We start from the raw sequence: 22,308 nt of genomic DNA, 5'->3' as shown, positions 1-22,308 counted from the left end.
ACAAATTTGCAAACGTTAGATTCCATTAGATTCAAGTGTTTCATAGCACACATGATAATGTGTAAACTCAAAGTGTCAGTGGCAATCGATTTTAAAGGCAAAGAAATTTTGTTACAATTCATGCGACCACTGTAAATTCGATCTACGGCGAAGTCGATGATCCGAACAGTTACCACAACCTCACGCGAGACAACGGCCGACCTAACATTAAATCAAAACAAGACTCTCTTATTCGCTGTAACGGGTAAACGATGTGAGTCACGACTCACGACTTGCCAACGATGTTATCTCCGAGTTGTGCGTACATTCATATCTAATAATAGGAATTCAGCTCGATACCTTCGCGACTGATACATTTGCAATATATTTTCTGCTAATTATCGCGTCTGGTCTTGACGATACGGTGTGTTAAACTCATTAACATTTCTTCAGAAGATCGGTACAATTATAAGAACATAAATCTTCTAGAAATGGAGTGGAAATACCGTGTGTCATCTAATTCTTGAGATAATTCCAATGACACAGTTTTTCCAATTACCTTCGATAGTAGATATAGAGCGATCCATTCCCTCAAGCATTTCTGACGGGGAATGTCTACAAAACACATTGATATTATAAATATCACCGTTTACTTAACTTCTGATAATAGGAGATTATTATTTGCGATATCGCGTGACTGTCTCGTCGCGTCTCTAAAACCGCTTATCTTTGCCAATTTTGATCTTAATTAAAAGAAACAAATCTGCTCTGGTGATAGATCATTTTAAAGACTAGCGTTCATGTCTCACGTACAAGCTGTTTTGCCTGAATAACAAAATTATTTGAACCGTTATTATGGAACACTACAAAATAGTAAATCAATATTATATCGCTGCGCAAGTTATTATTATTCTACGCTTCGATTATTTTCGTTAGAATTATTTTCAGAAACCTATAAATGTCTCAATAGAATTTACAAATTAATTCAATGATAGTCATATCCATTTCTGATATTCATTCATAATATTATAAATTCATGTATAAGTTAATTTTAATTTAACAGTTTTACAATTTCATCCGTTAACGATTAATAAATTGCGTCGAAATGTGGATAATCAAATCTTGATAATTGATCGATAACAACCTTAAAAACGTATTCATAATAATGCATTCCATTCCGTCGATCAACATGACAGGATACATTATTTTTCAGGCAATGGTGGCTTGCTATCCTGGTCACGGTTCGCATTACGTGAAACACGTGGACAATCCTAATCGAGATGGACGATGCATCACAGCTATATACTATCTTAATCGAGATTGGGATATCAAGGTATAGATACGTTTAATTTTCTCGTTTCGTCATTATAACTTTTTCGACGCTGTATGAAAAATTCATGCTTTCACAATTATATTTCCACCGAACGATTAGAAAAAGTCAATTTCACCGAACGATTAGAAAAGCGAGCCAACTTGTCGGTTAAAACTCATAATTTAATAATTCTACACGTACAGAAAGATACAGTGGGTGTAGAAAGTATTCGTACACCGAACAATTTCCAAAAAAAAAAAAACTGTGTAAAATTGTAATTTATTAACTTATTTTTTATAAACAATGACATTCTACATATTCTCGGAAATGTCTAAAATAGATAGATTACAAAAAAAAAAAATAGCTATTTATGTAAGATGCGAAATTAACAAGAAAAAAACAATTAATCGATAAAAATGTTGAAGCAATAAGTATTCGCACAACTGTTTAAAAGTACTTTCTTGGAAATTTGATGTTTCCTAATTCGCACGGAGCAATAAACTAATGTGTTTACGTTAGAAACTCTACTGTAAATGGTTCGTCATAAGAATCGTACAAATACTTATTGCTTCGATACTTTTACCCACTTTTCGCATTTCTTTTGTTAATTTCGCAAAATATATTAACTAGTAAATGTTGTTTGGATTATACCTATCTTAGAGACTTCCGAGAATATGTAAAACATCATTGATTATAAAAAAAGGAGTTAAGAAACTACAATCTCGCACAAAAGTTCTTTGGGAAATTGATCGGTCCACGAATACATTCTACACCCACTGTAATTGATTTTGCTTATATAATGTCTTCTAGTCTTTCTTAAAGTCACTCTCGACAGATTTGACAAATCCAAATCTTTGATACATTTTTTAAGGGATTCTTTACGTTGATAGTTATAAATTTGTTTAGATTTATCAAATGTATTGAGAATGACTGAAAGAAAGATTTAAAATGTTTGATGGAAGGACAAGGGACAGAGCATAACCACGTGTATGGCCTACGTGAATCAATTCATGTACGCTTTTACTTCGCGTATGGATTGGAATATCCTGCTGAGTAATGTTTACATTGGTCTACGCGACAAACGTATCCTCCCAGTATAAATATCATTTGGCCAGGTGTTGAAATATCTTACAAGATCGTGCAGCTCTGTTACAATTATTTTACCAGGCATTCTCTAATTGCGATGACATAATGAACTTGTGAGCAGAGATGAAGGGAATCCCTATCCAAATAAACATTTGTTAAATAAAAACTGGAATATAGTATAATTTACGTTAGCGATAGATCAAGAGATAAAACATCAAATAAAGTTTATAAAATTTATTACGGTCTATTATGTATAATTTAAGATTTATAGACTTTGCAGTACAAATGTTTCATAATCCATGATATAACAAACATAACATTAACGTCATAGTGTACCTAGTGCATATTAATTCCTCTACGTCTACATTCTTTTCTAACTACGCTAACTCTCATGTCCTCCTCCAGTTTAAATGTGTGCGTGTGTACGTGTATGTATGTGTGTGTTCAGAAGGTGAAAAAAAGGAAGATAGTACTTTTTATGGAAGAAATTATGCATCAAATGCATTATTATTTCAGATACGTATTATTATTTCTCCGCATTATTATTTCGGGATAGTTTCTGAACATTTATATGCCAATAATGCGTTTTGTTTGTAATTGTAGAAAAATGGCGGCCTATTGAGGATATTTCCAGAAGGCTGGCGTGACCAAGTAGCGGATATCGAACCTCTTTTCGATAGAATACTGTTCTTCTGGTCCGACAGGAGAAATCCGCACGAGGTACAGCCAGCATACGAAACCAGATACGCGATCACTCTATGGTACTTCGATGCCGAAGAAAGGAATCAAGCTTGCCGAAGATATCAAAGAGAAAGTGGGTATATTAGTTATAATCAAGGCACAAACAGAATTAAACGTAAAATTGTCACGAAAGAATATCGAAATTTTGTTTCAATTTTAGTTTGCAGAAAACCAATTATATAGAACTCTAATCATTTTTCGGTTCTTGTTGCTATAATTAATTAGAATCGCATTTCTAGACCATTCTGAAGAGCCCAGTAAATGTTAGGGATGAAAGGAATGTCAAGCATTCAAAACTAATAATTTTATTGGATATTCAGTTGAACAAGATGTCGCATTTTTATTCGCTTACGCATATGTCATCGAAATTATTAGCGATATCGCAAAATGTTTTAGATAAAAGCTTAACAGTTTCGAGTGAGACATTGCGCAGCGAACAAAATCAATTGGCTGCTCAAGGTTATTTTTCGGATACAGGGAATGGCGTCACGCATAATTCCTACCTTATACATATGTCACGTCAGCTTGCTTCTCTGGCAAACAGATGGCATATGTCTGCAGTTTTTGCGATGCCAAATACATGATTATTTACGTTGCACTTAAAAGGGAAAAGTAAATTAGGGAGCGTTTTAACTCGAGAGTGCTAGTGGATTTATCAATAATACATTTTAGTAGACCCTGCCTTATACTGTTAGCTATCATGTCAATTGTAGTATACAAGGTGTATCCTAGCATAGTATAGCCACTTCACTAGTGAATTGACAATACAAAAGCAATGAAAAAATATCATATTAACATATGTCCTATTTGACCTTGTTTTGGAGTTATAGCTATTTTTTTTACTCCAGTAATGCGCAGTACAAAAATAGCTTATCTTCACAGGAAGTACTCGAAATGGCCACCTACGGTTCAAATATAAACCTGCAGATGTCGCGTTATAGAGTAGGATCGAAACTTTTTCGAAGAGTTGAATAATAACAATTTTATTGTGTAAAATGTTATTCGTTTGATTCATTGATTTGATTTTTTAGGGGAATTACACGTGAAGAAGGACAGCTCGTGAGACATGGAGTGTGAGGGACTGTCACACCGTCCATCGACTGAAATTGTAACTCTATTAGCTGAACTTATACACCTGTACATAGCTACATGAAGAAAGCACTGGTACATAAAATATTATGTATTATTACGTATTAAGATATAGTCGATTACAGGAGATACCGAAAACAGAGTTATAAAAAAAAAAGTTTAAGAATGTGCAATAGATATAAGCGCATTCTTTCCTTCTTTTTTTTTTACATGCGGCACTGTAATATATTCGAATGGGTAAGTGCGCGGTAGCTCTTACAGTTCGCAATTATACATATAATTATTAATCTGCGTTTTTCCTAACATTTTACGCTCATACTCTAACCGAATGTTTGAAAAATACAATTTTAGCATTCGCTTGCCACTCGATTGAAAATTTGTTCGTTGTTGACACAATACTTAGCTTCCAATAATTGGAGCACGAAGAATTCTTATAGCAGTTCGTAATTCGTACAATTGCTGAGATACATAGTGTACAGAAAAACGGTGTGCATGAGCATCGTAGGACGAAAGAGAGAATGACTAGTAAATGAGCGCATGAGGGGGAGAGAAAGAGAACGATTTGAATAATAAAATAATGTTTCTATTTGTAAAACGTTTTGAAACTATGTCATAATTATTACATTTCCAATACATTTGTTCCCTTTAACTTCTGTATAGCTGGTGTTGTTAATAGCAATTCAGCTCGTTATTAATATAAAATGCGATGTTTGCGAAACCCTCACGATTTATTACTGCATCTCATATGTTACACGTTATTCTACAAATTATAATCCTTACACGGATATTTGATTGAATGGCCAGTAATTGACTTATGCTTCCAGTGCAGTGAATTGAGATATGCCGGGGCCCAGTCTGTACCTGTAATATTGTTATGTACATTACGAAGATGTAGAAACACTGTGTTTACTATTGTATGTATCTATTTATATAAATCGATAAGGAAAACAAAATAAAATTAACGCGTACTTCCTGTGTCCTACATAGAGAGTCTAATATACAAATTTGTTAGTCAATCCGAAAGAAAAGTAAGAGTGTTGAATTTTTTTGAGGTGTATTATGTTGATACTATTAAACTTATTCGATTGTAAGAGTATATGTTAATAAGTTATTCTTCAATTCTCTTTTATTGTATTATTGGACACAGAGGGCCAACCAATCACACAGTATCCTCAACGAGAGATTAAGTTATTTTCAATGGTTGAATTTAATTTAATGTGCTCTTATATTTAGTAGTGAAGAATGTTGTGAACTAAGTTATGAACTGAAGACGCATTTTCGAAGTATTGTAAAACTGATGAAAATTGTGATGTGAAAATAAATATTGTACAAAATCGGTATGTAATTGTTCATAGAAGAGTGGAAGGTATCATAAATTATAATATCAAATTCTTCTTTAATTTACATTTTTTTTGTTTTTCATTTACATAACTTTTTAAATTATACGCCATCCATATCTTTAGGGATAGCACAATGCTCGATTATATCTAGTGAAGGCACATATACTTTAAATGAATGATCGTTCTTTGGAAATAATCCAGGGTTGATGACGTGGCAATTCGAGTATTCAGTCGCGTACGCTTCAAATTTATCTGCGACTACAATCACATCCGGTGTTGGATGTAGATGTAAAGCGTGATTATATTTCCAGTATACTGGAATTATGGAAAGACTTAAAGGGGTCAAATGAGATTGGCAAATAATTGATTTGGCATACTAAAAAAATCATAACAAATGTAAATATTACAACTTTCTAACAATAAGAGTATGCAATTATCAATCCAATAAGCTTACATGATCATAAATGTTTCCTTCCTGTGGGAAGTGAAGTGTATTTCTACACATTTTAGTTAAAATATCCTCTCTTAGCACTACAATCTCTTTTGTACAGTATTGGATTCTGCATGGATTAGTAGCAAATATCGCGCCAGGTATATTTTTCCTAAAATATTCTGTAAGATTCTTCGGAAGCGGCGACCGTGGCAAAATTTTTGGTGCTCCCACGTCCTCTAATGCGGGTACAAAAATAAATTTAGAAGATTCTTTTATAGCTGGGTACTGCAATATTAAATCAGCCAGCTCCTTAAACCCATCTTTTAATTTTTGTATGCTTGTTATATTTGCTGGAAAGCTTAAGAAGTGTCCACACAATACAAAAGCAATAGGTGGATATTCAGAATATCCTTCTAACATTGTTCTAAATTTGTGTAAAACAATTGCATCATCTAACCACATTTCAGATACAAAGACAATCATTCCATCTTTGTTAGATTGTTCGTAATTTTTCAGTTTTTCTGATAGCTTCAAAGAGCGATTATGTGATCCACCAAATACATTGGCATCACCGAAATCTGCACACGAATTTGTAGACGATTCTGCTGGAGGAAAACCTATGTCTTCCACATGCAAAGTACCATCCCTATAATCTCCACTAGCTATTACTATAGAAGCTTCCATAATTAACCCATCCTGAAAATTGTATAGAACTGTTAAGGAGAATAACATTCATAAATAAGTATTGGTTAAATAAAAATAACATATAAAATTCATATTTTCAAGGATGTAAAGGATATTGCTTTTCGTAAATCAACTTTAATGGTTCCTCCTGTGTCTTCCAAATAATATTGACCCTCTGTTAATTGTGTTAAAAGACCCATTACATAAACACTCCCCATTTTACTTTCGCTTAATAAGGATTCAATAGGTACTAATTCAATCCAATTATCTTTCCTTTCACCAAGCTTTGGGGGAATAAATAATTCATGTCTCAAAGTTCTGTACCAAAGTAATTCAAACCGTTCTTTAAATAATGAAGTCTTGTATTGTGCTTCTGGATATAAATCTGGCATCACAGTTGATAAAACAAACTTTTTTTCAGATAAATCATATTTAATTTTTGGTATTTCAAAAGCATCTATCACGTTCAACACGGTTTCTGTCGCTTTCAATGTATCAGGTCTCACACATTCTTCTATAGCTAACTTAAGATGTTCCACTGTAACATGTGGATCGTTTAAATTTTGTGCTAAAACTTGTTCAACAATTTGTGTAAGCCAATTTTTTCGTTCATCTTCTTCAACATTTAGAAGTTCTTTAGCAAGTGAAACACTGAGTTTCCTAATTGAAATAAAAAAAATTTTACATTGTAAAATATCGAAAAACACATTTTTTATGTAAATATAAACACTTCATGTACCTTGACAGTACAAGACCGTACAAAGAAAAAGTGCTTTGTACTGTTTTTATTAATTTTTCATCAGCCATAATTAAAATATGATGACGTATTTAACGTATATTACAGTAAAAAAAGTTAGTTTCAGATGATGATTGACTTTGTAAGGTACATAATTCGTAAAATTAAAGCACGTGTTAGCATTTATGATCACTTCATTGACAATTGCAGCTGGTTGCAGTTATCGAAAGATTTCCCGCCTTTTTTGGTAATATATTGGATGCGTTTTCTAACTCTGCCATTTTATCTGTAGCAAAAAACAAAGAAAATATGTAACAGTCAGTTGTTTAATAAAAAGTAGATGTAAATTTAATGGTATAAACTATTGGTAACAGGAAAAATTATGATGAACTGTACAACTTTATGAAAAGTCTCTGGTATTATTGTCCAATCACTTTGCAGTGCATCCATATCGAATTATATACATACACAGCAATGTAATAACCGCATCTAACTAGCATTATTCTGTGGAAACTATCAGCTAATATGTTCACATCCAACATCCAACAGTTATAACCAGTTATAACCTAGAATTGTTACACATATTCTCTTATACAAATAATTGTACAAACTGTGTTTTTTAGGTCATCTTCTATGTAGAAAAATTGCTTTATCGCAATTAACCTATAACTTATTCGACATAAAGAAGAGAGTGGATATTTTCACATTTAGTACGTTCATGAATGAAAAACGGATATAAATATGAATGGTACTGTTTTTGTGGGCACGTTTGTGACTGCTTTTCTAGGCCTTCATGTTGGCTGGTACGTTATACAACATAAGTACGTACCTCCAGAACAAAGGCATGAGCATCCTGTTGTACGTTTGTATCGACGTTACATGAAGGCAGAGTAGCAAAGTTTCATAATAGTGTTTTTCATTTTTACTATGTCTAAAAGATGTTTATTTGTAAATATAAATAGTTCAATACTACAAATGTTTCCATTTTTATGAAGTGAAGATTAAACAAGTGACAACAACAGAGTAATGGTAAAAATAAATATAGGTGACTCTCGATTTACAAATAAAGTTCTGTTCCAAAACATTATTTGTTACATGTTTTGGCTCGTAATGTGTATTCACATCTTAGAGTATATGAAATATGCACATGTCAGTAGTAGTCATTTCAAGAAATTAAAATTATATACAAAGTATCCAATAGTTTATTTAACATTTTATTATAATATATGTATATGTATTTAATGCATAATACAAATGAGATACAAAAGAACATTTGTAAACTGAGAGTTGTCTGTATGTTTATTTATTGCTGTACTATGTCATTAATATCCCTTCTGTATTTCTTTATGGTGTGCGGTATTATAATGTATTAATTGTCACTGAAAGCAATATAAGTAGAATGCTTTCCAAAGACAATTAGGTATTACTTTCTAGCTATATCCAAATTGTCAAGAAAAGTAGAATAAACCATCTTTTTAGCTCACATACCTTAAGGGAGTATTGTAGTCTAGAACTTTCAAAATACTTACAGATTTTTTTTTTGTTTATTCTTAAAGCGTAGACCTTTAAAAATATATCTGCTAAAGGATATATTTATTATATTTTTCTATGGATATGACAGTACAAAATGATTGTTTTGTACAAAATTTTATTTTAAGACGTACATACAATGTACATACAATAGATATGTATACATGGAAATCATGCTAAAGAACAAAATCTCTTTATGAGCTCAAAGACAAACGTGCAAGTATAAATAAAAGGTATTAATAATAATTATAATGAATATTTATAAAGTTTAAATAAATATATATGTATGTATATAAATAAGTATATTACAATCACAGAGGAGCTTAATTACAACCTTTAATAGTAGGCAGGTGATCGAAGTCCTGCTGATGATGCATGGAGGAGCTTTTCGGCCGATTTTCACTTTGACTATGTACTGAAGCACCAGGCTTAGGAAGTTGGGGTAATACCATTTGACTGTAGTTACTATTCTAGAATGTCATAATAATAATATTAGAATAATACTTTTGTGTTTGTGCAATTGAAACTTACTCTTGAACGATCTCGGTATTTCTTAAGCTTTTCGAATTCTTCCATTTCGGCCTCAGGCATTTTGAAGTGAAAGTTCTCAAAATATTGATGTTGAAGGAGTTGCTCGCATGACCATCTCTGATCTGGGTCTTTGTCCAGACATTTTTTAAGGAAGTCAAGCTATTGGTTAAAAGATAAAAGAAAATATTATATTCCCAGCCTTTAACAAGAGTCTATTATACAAGTGTATATCGTTGTATCAAACTGTTGTTAATTGTGTAGGAGTTTTTCGATTTTGCTATCTCAGTTAATTAATAATACGGTTGTTTATTACATTTATTTACAATAAAAGTGTACCTGTAGAGCAGTATTGCCTCTATTTGGTAAAGCGTCTTCGAGGGGGGTGAAAGTTTGAGGTGCTGGTAAGGTGATGCCAGCAAAAAATTCATTTTGTTGGAAAATTGCCATATGCCTTGGCAACAGGTCGCCCACACTCCTTCGAATTAAGTACAGTTGATCCACGTCTGATTTTCCTGGCCAGAGTGCTTCCCCCCGTATTAATTCTGCGAAGACACAGCCGATTGCCCATACGTCGACCGGTGTCCCATACTGGGTATCGCCGACCTGTTGAAAAGACATTAAACTTTTTATTTTGATGAATACTAACATTAATCTTGTAATTTAGTTGATATATTAAGCAACATCATTTGTCAACAAAAATAATATTACAAATACTTTAGGACAAAACTACCTATCGAGGCAAAGAGGGTCTTCCTTCGATAATAGACGCCCTAACATTGTTTTTAGTTTAATCAGTAATAATTAGTAATAATTACCAGCAATTCGGGCGCCCTGTACCACCTAGTTGCGACGTATTCCGTGTAGTTTTCACCAGGGCTGAGCATTCGCGCGAAACCAAAATCGCACAATTTCACCACTCCATCGGCCGTTATTAGGATGTTCTCAGGTTTCACATCCCTATGCACGCAACCTAATCGATGACAATACGCTACGCCTTGTAGAATTTGCCACGTGAGTTGCTTCGTGGTGATTTCTGGACATCCGTTTGGATATCTTTCCATCTCGTTCAACAAAGTGTACTCGCAGTATTCGAAGACTAAATGTAACTTCCGTTTCCGTCTGAAGACTTCCAAAAGATTAACAAGATTCGGGTGTTTGAGGTTCTGCAAAATATACACCCTCAGGATTACACAGTGGCGTGGCCTAAAGTTTTCGCAATTCGTTACGTATGATTAATTTATTATTTATGTAGCTTACTTATATATAAAACACGCAACAAATGCAAGAAATATAATGATTAATTGTATAGGAGTTTTTCGATTCAAGGGTAGCGTATTCATTTATTAACAAATATTTGTGCATAATTTTAGGACAAGCGGCGGACCAAGCAGAGTGGTTCGACGAACGTGTAGTTTCGAAGAAATTTAAAAATTCCGTGAGCCGGAAAACTAAAAGGAAAAGAAACTCGGATACAGTTTCTTCTTATCGCGAACACGTGTTGCGGTCAAGAGTCGCGGCTAAAGGAAATCATTAACATCGCGGCCCGGATTTATTTTGTGCACGAAAGAAAATATCCTTGAGGCAAAATGTCAGAGCAGAGTGGAGCCTCGTTTGAATGCGCATATGTTTGAGAAGGGAACCACCCCCCCCTCCCCTCCCCCCGATTATTTCGATAAGGCTAGGTCGGCAAGAGCAGAACACGCTAAGATATTGACCGCCGCGGTATTGACCGTTGGCCACTTCTTGTAGCCAACGTTGGATTTATGCAGCTAGACTGTTGCTGAAGATTATGAATTTTTTTCGTATTGATTTCAGTTTCCGACTAGCTGGAAATCGAATTCAAACGTCCATCGAAAAGCGGCGCGCGTTGTTTGACTCTCGGTGGTCCTCTGGCGTGACCGTCTTAATTCTGAGACAACTTACTCGAGGTTTCGTATTTTCAGGGTACGAAAGGTCGTTCACCCCTAAGTATGTACGCAGAGGGCTAGAGTCACGTCGAGAAGTGGAGGAACTAAAGACAACATACTTCGCTAGATTTTCTGACAACGCTTTGAGAATGGATAACAGGTAAGCTATTCAAACCTTATGCAAGAATTTGGTCTATACTCTAAGCTCTTAAATTAACGACGTTTTGGCTATTATACCTACATCACTTTCAAAGTCTATTTATTATGTACAGGGTGACCCAGCCTAAGTGATACAGAGCTTTAACTCCAAAATTATTGGCCGAATGGAAAATTTCAAGTATGGAAATTGCATGGTAAAATGGGGCTCGATACGGAGGAAAATGGGAAGAATCCCAATATTCTGGGCCTAGAATTCCAAGCGAGACCCTCCGTATGGATTTCAAGAACCGCATGGTGCTTACTGCATCAATGGGACCGCCCGTGATTTTTCCTTGAAAATTAGCAAACTTTGAAACGTTATAGCTTGAAAACTAATACAAATCGGGTAAATACATTAAAGCTTAATGAATTCGTCTTGAAACGTACTATCGTATGGTATCAAAAAATATATATAGTTCCATTTGAAAAACGAAACTTGACCATCACGTTAAATAACAAAGTTAACAAAAATTCCTTCGCGCTGAAACACGAGCCCCATTTTACCATGCAATTTCCATATTTGAAATTTTCCATTCGGCCGATAGTTTTGGAGTTAGAGCTCTGTATCATTTAGGCTGGAACACCCTGTATATACAAGTAGAAATGAACTAATATTATGGAACAAAGTTAATAACTACGAGTAAACTAGAAATATTTAGCGTAGCGTTACCGTGCCATATCTATGCCACGCAGTAATAAAAAGAGGTAAAATTACATTTCATGTCTATATTTAGTATCGAGTCAATTGACCCAAATTTGCTTAGCCGTTCATGCATAATACGATCGATTGAGAATCGACCGAAGACAATCCCTGTAAAGTTTGCCGAGTAAGTCCTATTTGTGCATGATTTCTTCGAGGGGGGACTATTTTTCAACTGAACGGTGGTAGCGACTATGTTAAGTACCTCTTAAACGGTAGAATTTCTAACGAGCAACCTGACATTTCGAGGATGTTATGCAGTGACCCACCCTGATAAAGGACGACATCTACATTCGCATGTGTTGAGAATGTTGCAGAGTTAAGATCGCGATTCTGAGAAAAGTTCAAGAACGATACTGTTACGTTTGGAACGGTTGTACTCGTGTTTCTATTCCGAATAGAATGATATTTAAACATCGGAATTAATAGGCTCTCGATAGATAAAAAGAAAGTCCCGAATTTTTAATACGTACACTACCTGACATTTAATTACAGTCCTGACATTTAAATTCATAGATGGGGTCAAACACTGACCTTAAGGAGGCGTATTTCACGCAGCGCGATCTTCCGTATGAGGGGATCATCCTCTGTCTGTTGGAACTTTTTCACAGCTACCAATTTTCCAGTTTGCCGATCCCTGCACTGGAAGACGACACCATAGCTACCCTCCCCAAGCCGTGCCAGCCGTTCGTACCTTTCCATCGCCTTGCTCGGCGCGCGCGACCTGTGCACAAAGAGTCAAGATTTTAGGCATTTTTTAACTCTGGTTTATGTTTGTATTTGGTAGAAAACTGTTCACTGGAACGGTCGATTAATTTGGAAGCAGTCTGAAAACAACTGAAGCGATGGGTAGTTAAGTTACAAAATACAAATTCTGATAGTAATAATAACTAATAATTACACGCACCTCTTGGTGCAAAACTATATAATATATTTTGATTTCAAAATATATTATAAAAAATAAACATCGTTTATTCGTTATTTAAAATATTTTATCTAAGTGACGATTTTGACCAACTCTGTTTGGAGACATTATCGACATTTAAAAATTATATGTTATCAATATAAAAAAATGGAAAGTAGTTACGGCGCAAGTCAGTAGTCTCCATTAAATTGATTCGATATTTGTCTTCATGGAAATACTTATAGATGTCGAAGCATAAATTAATGTGTAGAAGGTGACCAAAAGTCCCATAATTCATGTGACACAGTTATGAACACATCGCGGATGTTATCTCCCTGAATAGTGACACGCGAGTGCGCGTACGTTCCCATTGAAGTGCAATGACAATCGCAATACATGGATCGCATTCCTTGCGTCATAGATCTGACCAGCAATAAGACTGAAACTTTTGAAACTGTTCGAATTTGCGATTAAATGCAGTATAATAACAGAGAAAAGAAACATAATTTTACCTGGTTGCTCGTTGGTTAAATAAAGCTTTTAGGATTTCGTGTTTTTTTTTTTTTGTTTTTGTTTTTTATCATCAAACAAATAGTATGGATTACATCCGATTTATATAATTTATGTAATCGATTTATGCACATTTATATTAATATGTCCGCCACGACTACGCTGATAGACGCATTTTCTTGTTGCAAAACAAAATCCTAAATCCTCTGTTGAAAATTTATGAAACAGTAGATGCCCAATCTTGCTTACGGAAAGTTATAAATAAGGCAAAATTTAAGTACCATTTTATGTGTTTTTTTTTTTTTTTTAAGGCACTTTTACCAATTTTAACCAAACAAGAGTATTATAAATATTTAATTAACTCGAAGTAATGGTACTAATGGTACTAACGGTACTGCAATATCGAAGCGTAATTTGGGTTCGTACCCACTTTTTATACTTGGCGAGGCATGGCAGGGAGGTGAACTGCTGCGTAAAAAGCATGTTATCACTGTTAAGGTTGCGGAGCAAACTGTCTGTACCTTAGCCGATGACCAAGGGTCAAGCTCCCCTGTGGCTTTCGCTTTATTTGAATCAGAAACCGGCGCAGGCGCCCCTAGATCGCCTAATGCTGGTCAGGTCAGGTAGAAATTCGACGTCCTCCACCCAACGTTAAAAAGTTACGTGCCACGTGCAGTGGTTCACATTAAAAATTATACACCACCGCGTTGTATTTCTGCTTTAATTTGCATTACGTAACATACAGGGGGTTTCAAAAGGTGATACTAAATATAATCTGGGAAATGTAATTACATTACTGCTTTCTTATGGTAATTTTGACCAAATAGAATTCAAGAAATACATGAGACGGATTTTTATTTTTCAACGTTTTCAACTTTTATGAAGAATTTTGGAAATCATTGTTTTACTGTGTTATCGTCTTACCAGAGCGGCACACGCTGGCGATAATTTGCGAACCTTAAATCGTTGACCATGTCGAACGAAATATAAACAGTTCACCATGCTCGTGGGGATTCTTGGGGTCATCGAACGTGAGAGTTTTCGAGTGTTGGTAATTTTGTGGATTTGGCAGTCGAATTCAAATTTTAGTCGGCAGAAAATGCATCGCTACCATTGAAAGGTCGACGATGTTGGTTAAAAACTTTTCACCGGCTCTGAAATTGCATTGCTTCCGTAGCTGATTTCTCGAATCAGATTGAATCGCTGTGGACTTCAGTCAGCGACGAATCTTTTTTCCCCATAAATGCAATACGAAGATATGGGCATTTAAAATGAAAATTGATTAACTATTTTTAACAACGATACAAAATTAATTTTTGGAAATGTGTGCAATAGGTTTTTGAAAAAATGAAGTTATTGCATTGTTTGCAATAGTATTTATTCATCTATTTTAAATGGACAATTAATAAATGTTTGAAGAAGCATGTAACATTTTTGTTATATTTTTTCTTTCATAGTGTTAGCCATATTTGCATGGGAACCTGTTGGACACTCTGTACAATTATTATTTGTATAATTACATCTTTAACACATTATACATTACCAGCATGTTCACTAATAAAGGAAACGTTGACATCAATTAATTCGTAATATGACTAATTGATACACAGTTAATATGTTTAGAGGGATTATCGTATCGTGAGTCACCTATGGCCCACGTGGCCAGCGATATCTTTTTACTCACGGTGGCGACACCTGATAGCTTCCACATATTGACCCGGTCTGCTTTTCATACTTCATAAAAAAATAACAAATTCTGTACGTTCAACAATGAAATGGAACCGTCACAAACACTGCCCAATCAGTTCATCAAAAACATTGCAAAACCGTTGGTATTCCAGTTTGAAGAAACTCTCTTAAAAATAATAACACATGGTGATTGTTTTCTGAAAACATCTCCGTTTACTATGTATGTTTAAACATAATACTTCGTAGCGCGTACTATTAATTATAAACTGTTTAAATGAAAGCATGAATTTGTTTCATACGTATTTAAGTAACATCACTTCCTGGTTATTTTTTTTTATTAAATCACACCAATGTTCACCGCGTGTATTTAAATATAAGACTTCGCAGTTCACACTATCAGTTATAGATTGTTTAAATGAAAACATTAATTTTTTTTTCCATGGATTACAAAGTCACATCACTTCTTGATGATAGTTTTATTTAATTACATTTATGTTTGCCGTATGTATATATGTATATATTTAAATATATTATTTTATAGTGCGCACTATTGACTGTAAGTTCGTATGTTAGTATCAGGTTGTCCCGAAAGTTTCTTTCGCGAGTTACGCTCAATTATTTTGTGCGGTCGTGTTTATATAAATAGACAATCTGATTTCATGTATATTCATGTTGTAACAGTAACGGAGTAAAATGAATCGTGCACAATTCGGTAATGTAACATAAAACATAAACTATTGTGCATGTATTACTTATAATAATAAAGGGAAAGAAACTTTTGGAACAACCTAATACTTTCTTATGGTACCGATATGTGCATCGCTATAAATATTGTACCATAGTATAATGCATTTTAATAGCGTGATCGGAATTTGTGAAAGATTACATGAAACCTAAAAAAAATTGAGCGATCCCTTTCACCTAAACCAGACATAATATCGAAAAATTACTTGTAGCTCTTAGTAATTTCACGACAGATACAGTGATATCGTAGCCAGCATATCACGTGGACTACTTGAAAAATAATAAGAGAAATGCCGCTGTCGTTATTGGCTCTGAAGAATTCTCGCGTGTCATACTCGAGTGAAAAGTAATAGAATTGATATACAGAGCCCTCCCAGTACCCTGAAATTAGTTTCCAGAAAACCTCCACAATTGTTTTGACCTTTCGCCGTGCTACTGCAGACTTATTAAAAGTCCAGAATAATTCTACCGATTCCTAGTGTCGTTCTATGCATTTCATTCGCCCGCCTTTCGACCATTCTACGATTTATTTCCAGTCGTACGAAAATATTCATAAAATAAAATCAAAATAAAATCAAAATAAAATCAAAATAAGCGAATCGAAAGAAAATAAATAAAAACATGTACAATATACTTATTACTGTCTAGTAAACGACAGTCGGATTAGAAGTGTAGCATACGCTCGCGCAGAGAATGAAATTGTGCTGCCCGAACAATATTTTAATGCTGGCATACCCGAACAGATGTCCTTTTTTAGACAATTTGTACGTACAGGAATCCTATGATGGCATTCATCGTACCCTGTTGTTGAAACACCTTTGTCGTGGAACATGCCGAGCATTACTAAGTGTGCTGAAATGGTATTTTGCAATGTACACTTGATTATTGACAATCGATATTAAGCTATGCCTATGTTTAAATGACGACCATGAACGAGGTTAAAACGTTTTTGGTGTATAACCTACGCGACGAAAGTTGACAAAGTTATGAAACTTTCTGCTAAGTTTAAAGCTTCTTCGAATTCCACATCTCGACGTAGGTTGAGATAGATAACGCTAATGAATCGTGTTTATTGATTGCGCGTACGGAAGGGGCCTGTTGGATAAAGAGTGTGACACACTTTCTTCTATCGAACAATTGTTGGTTGTAGTCATTGCGAGCATTTAGTCCTTTTATAGAACTTTTTCTCTAAATCAGAGTTGTAATTTTTATTTTTTCGTTAATATACTCGGTTATGAATCGATTATATGTATATATCATATCCTCAACATTCAATTTACATGGTTCTCTCCATTTAGTATTCTATATTTTTTTAAAGATTCGAGAAAAGAAGAGACAATTTGACTATCAATGTGAAGCAAAATTAAAAATAACCGTTTGATGTGCAATACCGAAACATTTGAACGCTTTTTGCGTCGAAACAAATTTTCGTCACAAAAGGGGAATACATGTATCTCGTAAATAATTCATTGTTCGATCACTCTTACATTTACACGCAGCTTACCGAGAGAAATCGATTCGTGTGAAAAAAAAAAAACACAGTCATGCTCAAGAAAAAGTGGAATATCACGATAGAATATATTTCTCTATCAAATTTCCCAATTTCCATTCGGAAAGGTACTAAGTTGCCCTAATTGTTTAAATCGCGTTTGCACCCATTCTTTCTTTTCTAAATTTTTCTTCTGAAATTTGCCTACACATGCTTGAATTTTGAAAATGATAATTTCAAAGGGAATTGTATTATCGCATTCAAAATAATTTATTACTTATTTTTATTTAAGTAGTATGCTAAGTGTCTACCTTCCTGTTGACACTTCAATCGCGTTTAATGGCAATCTGTGACGTTTAATGCATACATCATCCCTCGCGTGTTAAAACTATGCAACGAAGATCGATCGACTTAACCCAATGTCAAAGTCGCATATTCCGGAGAGAATAGAGCTACAGGATTCGGTTACATTGTTACCTCGCTATTAACAAATTTCATATTTTTCACGCTATTTCCGTTGAACTAAGCTTGAGTAAAATTAGGGAAGCATAACAGTATAAATCATAAACCAAAACAGGAGATAACATTGCCTCAAAACATCACAAATTCAGTTTAACAACATAGAAGTATGCAGTTTTATTAACATAAATTTCATAGTTAAAATAGATATTCTTTGTAGTTCGATACATGGATCGTGAAAAATAAAATTCTGGAAGCTGATAATTAAGCAAAATATTGCTCGAGATACCAGTCTTTGAGTCACTCGAAAACAAGAATTAAAAATGAAAGCCAGTGTTAATAAATCTTCTCTTAATGCCAACCAATCAGCAATTTCAAAATTGAAATAATTCTTCGTGGTTCAACACGTAAAATGTAAAACTGAAAGTTTCGAAGGCTGACGATTGAGTACATACAGCTTAGGTTACCAGTTTTCCAGTCACTCGAAGAGGCGACAAAAATTAATCAACGTTGATAATTCTTAACGCGTCTGGTTGGCGATTAGTTTAATGAGGAAAAGGAACACGAGTGTTTGATTGGTGGCCGCGATACCCGAGAACAGTGTCAATGTTCACCTGCGTGGTAGCAAGGGTAGCGTGCTACCGAAAAGCCAGAGCTTTCTATCTTGGAGCCATTTGTCCATGCGAAGGCTTCTCACAGGAATCTCGTTTCCTCGATGGATTGTTCAAGATGCATCGTCGCGAACTTCACTCTGACTCTCGTTGATCGCGTCTGACGTGACAGCATTATTGGCAGACCACACTGTGGCACTCTTATTACTAACAGGGGCACGCTTTCGCCAGTGAATCGAAACGATTACGCGCTCTCGACCGTTTGTTTAGCTACGTCAGAGGCCTGATCGATAATTCCAGCAGAAGTTGCCCGTCAAGTTGGGAATAACTACGTTTACCAATTCGATCACAATGCAACAGTTTAGTGACACATGAATCAGGGGGTTGGAGATCTCGGATAATCGGCCATGTTGCCTAACCTTTCTTAAGAAATTCAACTGCACGCAATGGGGAACCATTTTTAAGAATTTTAACCGGGGCTTAACTTTAATTTGCGATCGTGTTTCGTTCTCTTTTATTTAAAAATTTCGTTTTTTAGGTTTTGCATAAGTACCGTCGGGTGAAATATTTTCAACCCTGTGCTGGATCCTGTTCGTGAAATTATAGGTTATTTAAGAAGCGTGCAGTACATTGGCTGGATGAATGTCGATACTGATTTTGTTTAACAATGATTATATGTTAAATTTGTTATTTAGAAATCTATGTAACAAAGAAATGTCTACGTTACAAACTAAATTTATTATTTAGAAATTAAGAAATGACGAGTTCATGCAAATTTATGTTTGCAAGCATCTCAATAAATATAATAAATTATACGCTGTTTAAGTAACCTATAATGCCTATAGGTACAGACTGACCAACGATATTTATTTATTAATTGTTTATTTTACACAGAATTACATACACGTCACGTGTAGCGGTTCTCTTTACACAAATATACAGTAAATGTATGCGTTAATTGCCATATGGTCCCTGCTTTTGCAAGACCGAAATGTTTTTCTTTTTTTTTTTTTTTTATTGTACAAGTACGATAAAGTAGTAATTCTAAATTTCTCAGAAAAAGGCAGCGCACAGTTTACAAGAAAAATCGCAGGACTTAGAAACAAACGTCGATCCAAGTAAATCAAACTATTATACAAAATTGTTCATTTTTCTAATGTTATTGCTCAATTTTTCTCCGGCGCAATAATACACGATTCTAATTCTGACAAATTGTCAATGAGATTTCATGTATAAAACGCTTCGACGTAACTCATTATTCGCAACGATAGATTACAAGGGGCGGTTATATTTATAGAGAATACATTTTAGAGAATACATTCAATTTATACACAAACTTTTCTCTGGCAGTTTTCAAATGGTAATTTTTTTTTTTCTTTTTGGTAAACACATCGGTTTACAAGAAACGTAAGATATCGTGAAACTAATTTACATTAAATTCCGTAGAAAAATCGACGTAACTCAGCTGCTGCTGTTAATGTATAATTATTACGTCGCGGAGAAAGAATAGAAAACGATGTAGAAAAGGATAGAGACGTTCTTGGTATTTTATCAAGCGAGTCGAAGAATGCAGCCAATATCGTAGACTACTTAAACGCTTTTGGCATTTCTTTGAACACCGGTCGACGATTTAGGCTTTTCCGTTTCGTGTGCTTCCCCTTTGACAGTGAACGTGACGTAATATTTTTTGGTACGATCCAGTCTTTCAGCAGGAAGAGCTATTATCTGCTTCTCCTCCCCATGAGTTACTTCCACCTTTGACAAACAATGCAGACTTTGATCATTTTATTGAATAGTTGATAACCCCAGCATGTTTTATCGATAGAAGTGAAAAGAGAAATGTTATATGTACACTCACTAATGCTTCTTAAGGGGTCTGAAACATCAAAAAATAAAAAAAGATCACGTTTTCTTTTTAATTAAAATTTAAGCGATTGGAAGTTTGTTTACCACTTTCAGCGCTCTAAATTCAATTCCGTTTGCACAGAACTGTTCAGAATCACTTAAACTTTAATTTTAAAGACAAGTGATCTTTTTTCATGTTTGATGTTCCAACTCTCTTAATAATTAATTAATTTAGTGGTCGTAAAATCGAATGGAGTTATTATATTATACGTTACCGTCATTTGTCCTTTTCCACGACTCTCAATCTTCGGAAGAAGATCCCCTTGTTCTTGGACGCTCCCACCTACTGCAATTATAATCTACAATCACAATAGCGAAACTGACTCGTTCTGAAAATCATCCGAATTGATTTCTTGCATTCAGTACTCCATTTCTCTATAAGCAAAACAGTTTTGAAGACATCGAAATATATTTCTCTCATCGCCCAAAAAATAGGGCTCGAATGTTTTCAACGATTCATCGAATTTACTAAATTTACGTACACAAACAAATGTCTGAAATGGAATTCTGATGTTCATGTTTCTTTTTTTTTTTGGAATGTACTATAGCAACGTACGATATGTGTACGCAGGAAACGACGTGTAAGCACTTGTTGCGTGATGACAGCGATGAGTTTTCTGGGTACACTGCTTCGCCTCGGTGCAAAAGTCTGGAGTGGCTGGTCTTCTTTGGAGTTTTCTGAGCTGATCGTACAGAAAGGCCTCGAAGTGTCTGATAAAACAAAGTGTTAGTTGTATTATTTTATGTACCGGCAATCGTCACCACATTTTTAAGGGTAGCTCAGAAATTCAGCTCCGTTAGCGTCGGAATTGTCAAGTTGTTAGAGAGATACAGGGTTAAGGGTCAGAGTTTGATGCGGAGTAATCTAGTTGGTTTTATTTAAACATGGATGTTTAAACAAGTTCTTCTACAAAATCGACTCGTCTGTAAGCCCAATATTTCTCCATACCTAACTCACTCGTGTCTTCGTAAAAATGTAATTCTTTCTTCTCTAAAACGCACCCCTTTCAGGTTATAAATTTCAAAAATAATAACCTGAATGTCAAGGGTTGATCGTACTTCGCCACGCCCAGGGTTGGTCCAGCCATTCCCGCTTTATGGAAAGCGTCCACCTACAAAACACGTGTCCCGATGTTTAAAAGATAGGAGAATGCAAACATAATATTATACGATCAAATAGACTTCTATCGTTACCTGTCTCTTGACTAGAACTTGCTCGTTCGCCCTGCCATGACGTATTTGTAATCTCTTCAGTTCCATCAACTGAAAAAATATCTTCCTTTCCAGGTGGTATCGTCGTAAACTGATCTGCACGTCCCTGGTGATGGTGTCCATATTCAGAGATTGCTGTTTCTCGGTGTTGGGGCAACACTTCATGATCCTTCGTCTTGGTATCCTCGACACTCTTGGGCTGGGCTCGATACCGCTGTCCCTACCGCCACTGTCACGGCGCTGTTTCCCTAGCAATCGGTTAGTCCTGCTCTCCTGAGGACTTTGGATTCGCGTCAAACGAGTACGAGTGGGCTGTACCTGATGGAAGAGAAGGAACATCTTGGGAAGATCTTGGAATTGCATTAATATGTAAACATTATTATAGAACGGCAACCTTCTTTATTCTAGAAACCATGTGTCTACTTCCTGTTGCTACATCTCACGCCAAAAATAATTATATTCAAAAGTCCTTACTTGAGGCAACGAGTCAGTAATGGATGCTCTACGGGAACCTTCTTT

The 22,308-nt window shown here is 35.0% G+C and overlaps 4 protein-coding genes and 1 long non-coding RNA gene across 7 annotated transcripts in view; 2 read left to right on the top strand and 3 right to left on the bottom strand.

The window, feature by feature from the left end:
* LOC128893894 (egl nine homolog 1) overlaps positions 1 to 5,547 on the top strand; it is a 17,875-nt gene extending 12,328 nt beyond the window's left edge. The window contains exons 3-5 of the mRNA XM_054155216.1: positions 1,193 to 1,312; positions 2,981 to 3,191; positions 4,150 to 5,547. Of these exons, the coding sequence (XP_054011191.1) occupies positions 1,193 to 1,312; positions 2,981 to 3,191; positions 4,150 to 4,181 (363 nt within the window). The 3' untranslated portion in view covers positions 4,182 to 5,547. The remainder of the gene's footprint in view (positions 1 to 1,192; positions 1,313 to 2,980; positions 3,192 to 4,149) is intronic.
* LOC128893891 (DNA polymerase epsilon subunit 2) lies at positions 5,265 to 7,545 on the bottom strand. The gene is made up of 4 exons (XM_054155214.1): positions 7,404 to 7,545; positions 6,781 to 7,324; positions 6,002 to 6,685; positions 5,265 to 5,923 (listed from the first exon to the last, which is right to left on the bottom strand). The coding sequence occupies exons 1-4, from the start codon at positions 7,469 to 7,471 to the stop codon at positions 5,648 to 5,650; spliced, it is 1,572 nt and encodes a 523-aa protein (XP_054011189.1). The 5' UTR covers positions 7,472 to 7,545; the 3' UTR covers positions 5,265 to 5,647.
* A 264-nt stretch (positions 7,546 to 7,809) lies between these two features.
* Positions 7,810 to 22,213, top strand: LOC128893933 (uncharacterized). The gene is made up of 5 exons (XR_008461421.1): positions 7,810 to 7,948; positions 8,024 to 9,163; positions 9,274 to 9,372; positions 11,405 to 11,528; positions 21,865 to 22,213. It is a non-coding gene; the product is annotated as an uncharacterized LOC128893933 (long non-coding RNA).
* Positions 9,068 to 19,030, bottom strand: LOC128893908 (cyclin-dependent kinase-like 4). Of its 3 annotated transcripts, none has more exons than XM_054155236.1 (6): positions 18,676 to 19,030; positions 12,801 to 12,990; positions 10,277 to 10,624; positions 9,798 to 10,064; positions 9,462 to 9,620; positions 9,068 to 9,400 (listed from the first exon to the last, which is right to left on the bottom strand). In XM_054155236.1, the coding sequence occupies exons 1-6, from the start codon at positions 18,741 to 18,743 to the stop codon at positions 9,254 to 9,256; spliced, it is 1,179 nt and encodes a 392-aa protein (XP_054011211.1). In that variant the 5' UTR covers positions 18,744 to 19,030; the 3' UTR covers positions 9,068 to 9,253. The 3 variants fall into 3 exon arrangements, with proteins under 3 accessions (XP_054011211.1, XP_054011213.1, XP_054011212.1); XM_054155238.1 differs by lacking the exon at positions 18,676 to 19,030 and adding an exon at positions 16,886 to 16,952 and having other exon boundaries at positions 9,069 to 9,400; XM_054155237.1 differs by lacking the exon at positions 18,676 to 19,030 and adding an exon at positions 14,111 to 14,329 and having other exon boundaries at positions 9,069 to 9,400.
* Positions 19,536 to 22,308, bottom strand: part of LOC128893876 (ankycorbin) — a 15,197-nt gene continuing 12,424 nt past the window's right edge. Inside the window, exons 12-16 of the mRNA XM_054155174.1 lie at positions 21,772 to 22,107; positions 21,613 to 21,689; positions 21,134 to 21,288; positions 20,793 to 20,863; positions 19,536 to 20,427 (exon numbers count right to left, since the gene is read on the bottom strand). Coding sequence (XP_054011149.1) covers positions 20,263 to 20,427; positions 20,793 to 20,863; positions 21,134 to 21,288; positions 21,613 to 21,689; positions 21,772 to 22,107 — 804 coding nt within the window. The 3' untranslated portion in view covers positions 19,536 to 20,262. The remainder of the gene's footprint in view (positions 20,428 to 20,792; positions 20,864 to 21,133; positions 21,289 to 21,612; positions 21,690 to 21,771; positions 22,108 to 22,308) is intronic.

This window comes from Hylaeus anthracinus, unplaced genomic scaffold (assembly GCF_026225885.1).
Source record: "Hylaeus anthracinus isolate JK02 unplaced genomic scaffold, UHH_iyHylAnth1.0_haploid 3, whole genome shotgun sequence".
NCBI lineage: Eukaryota > Metazoa > Arthropoda > Insecta > Hymenoptera > Colletidae > Hylaeus > Hylaeus anthracinus.
Note: the sequence above shows the minus strand (reverse complement) of the source record. Positions and strands in the feature narration are given on the sequence as shown.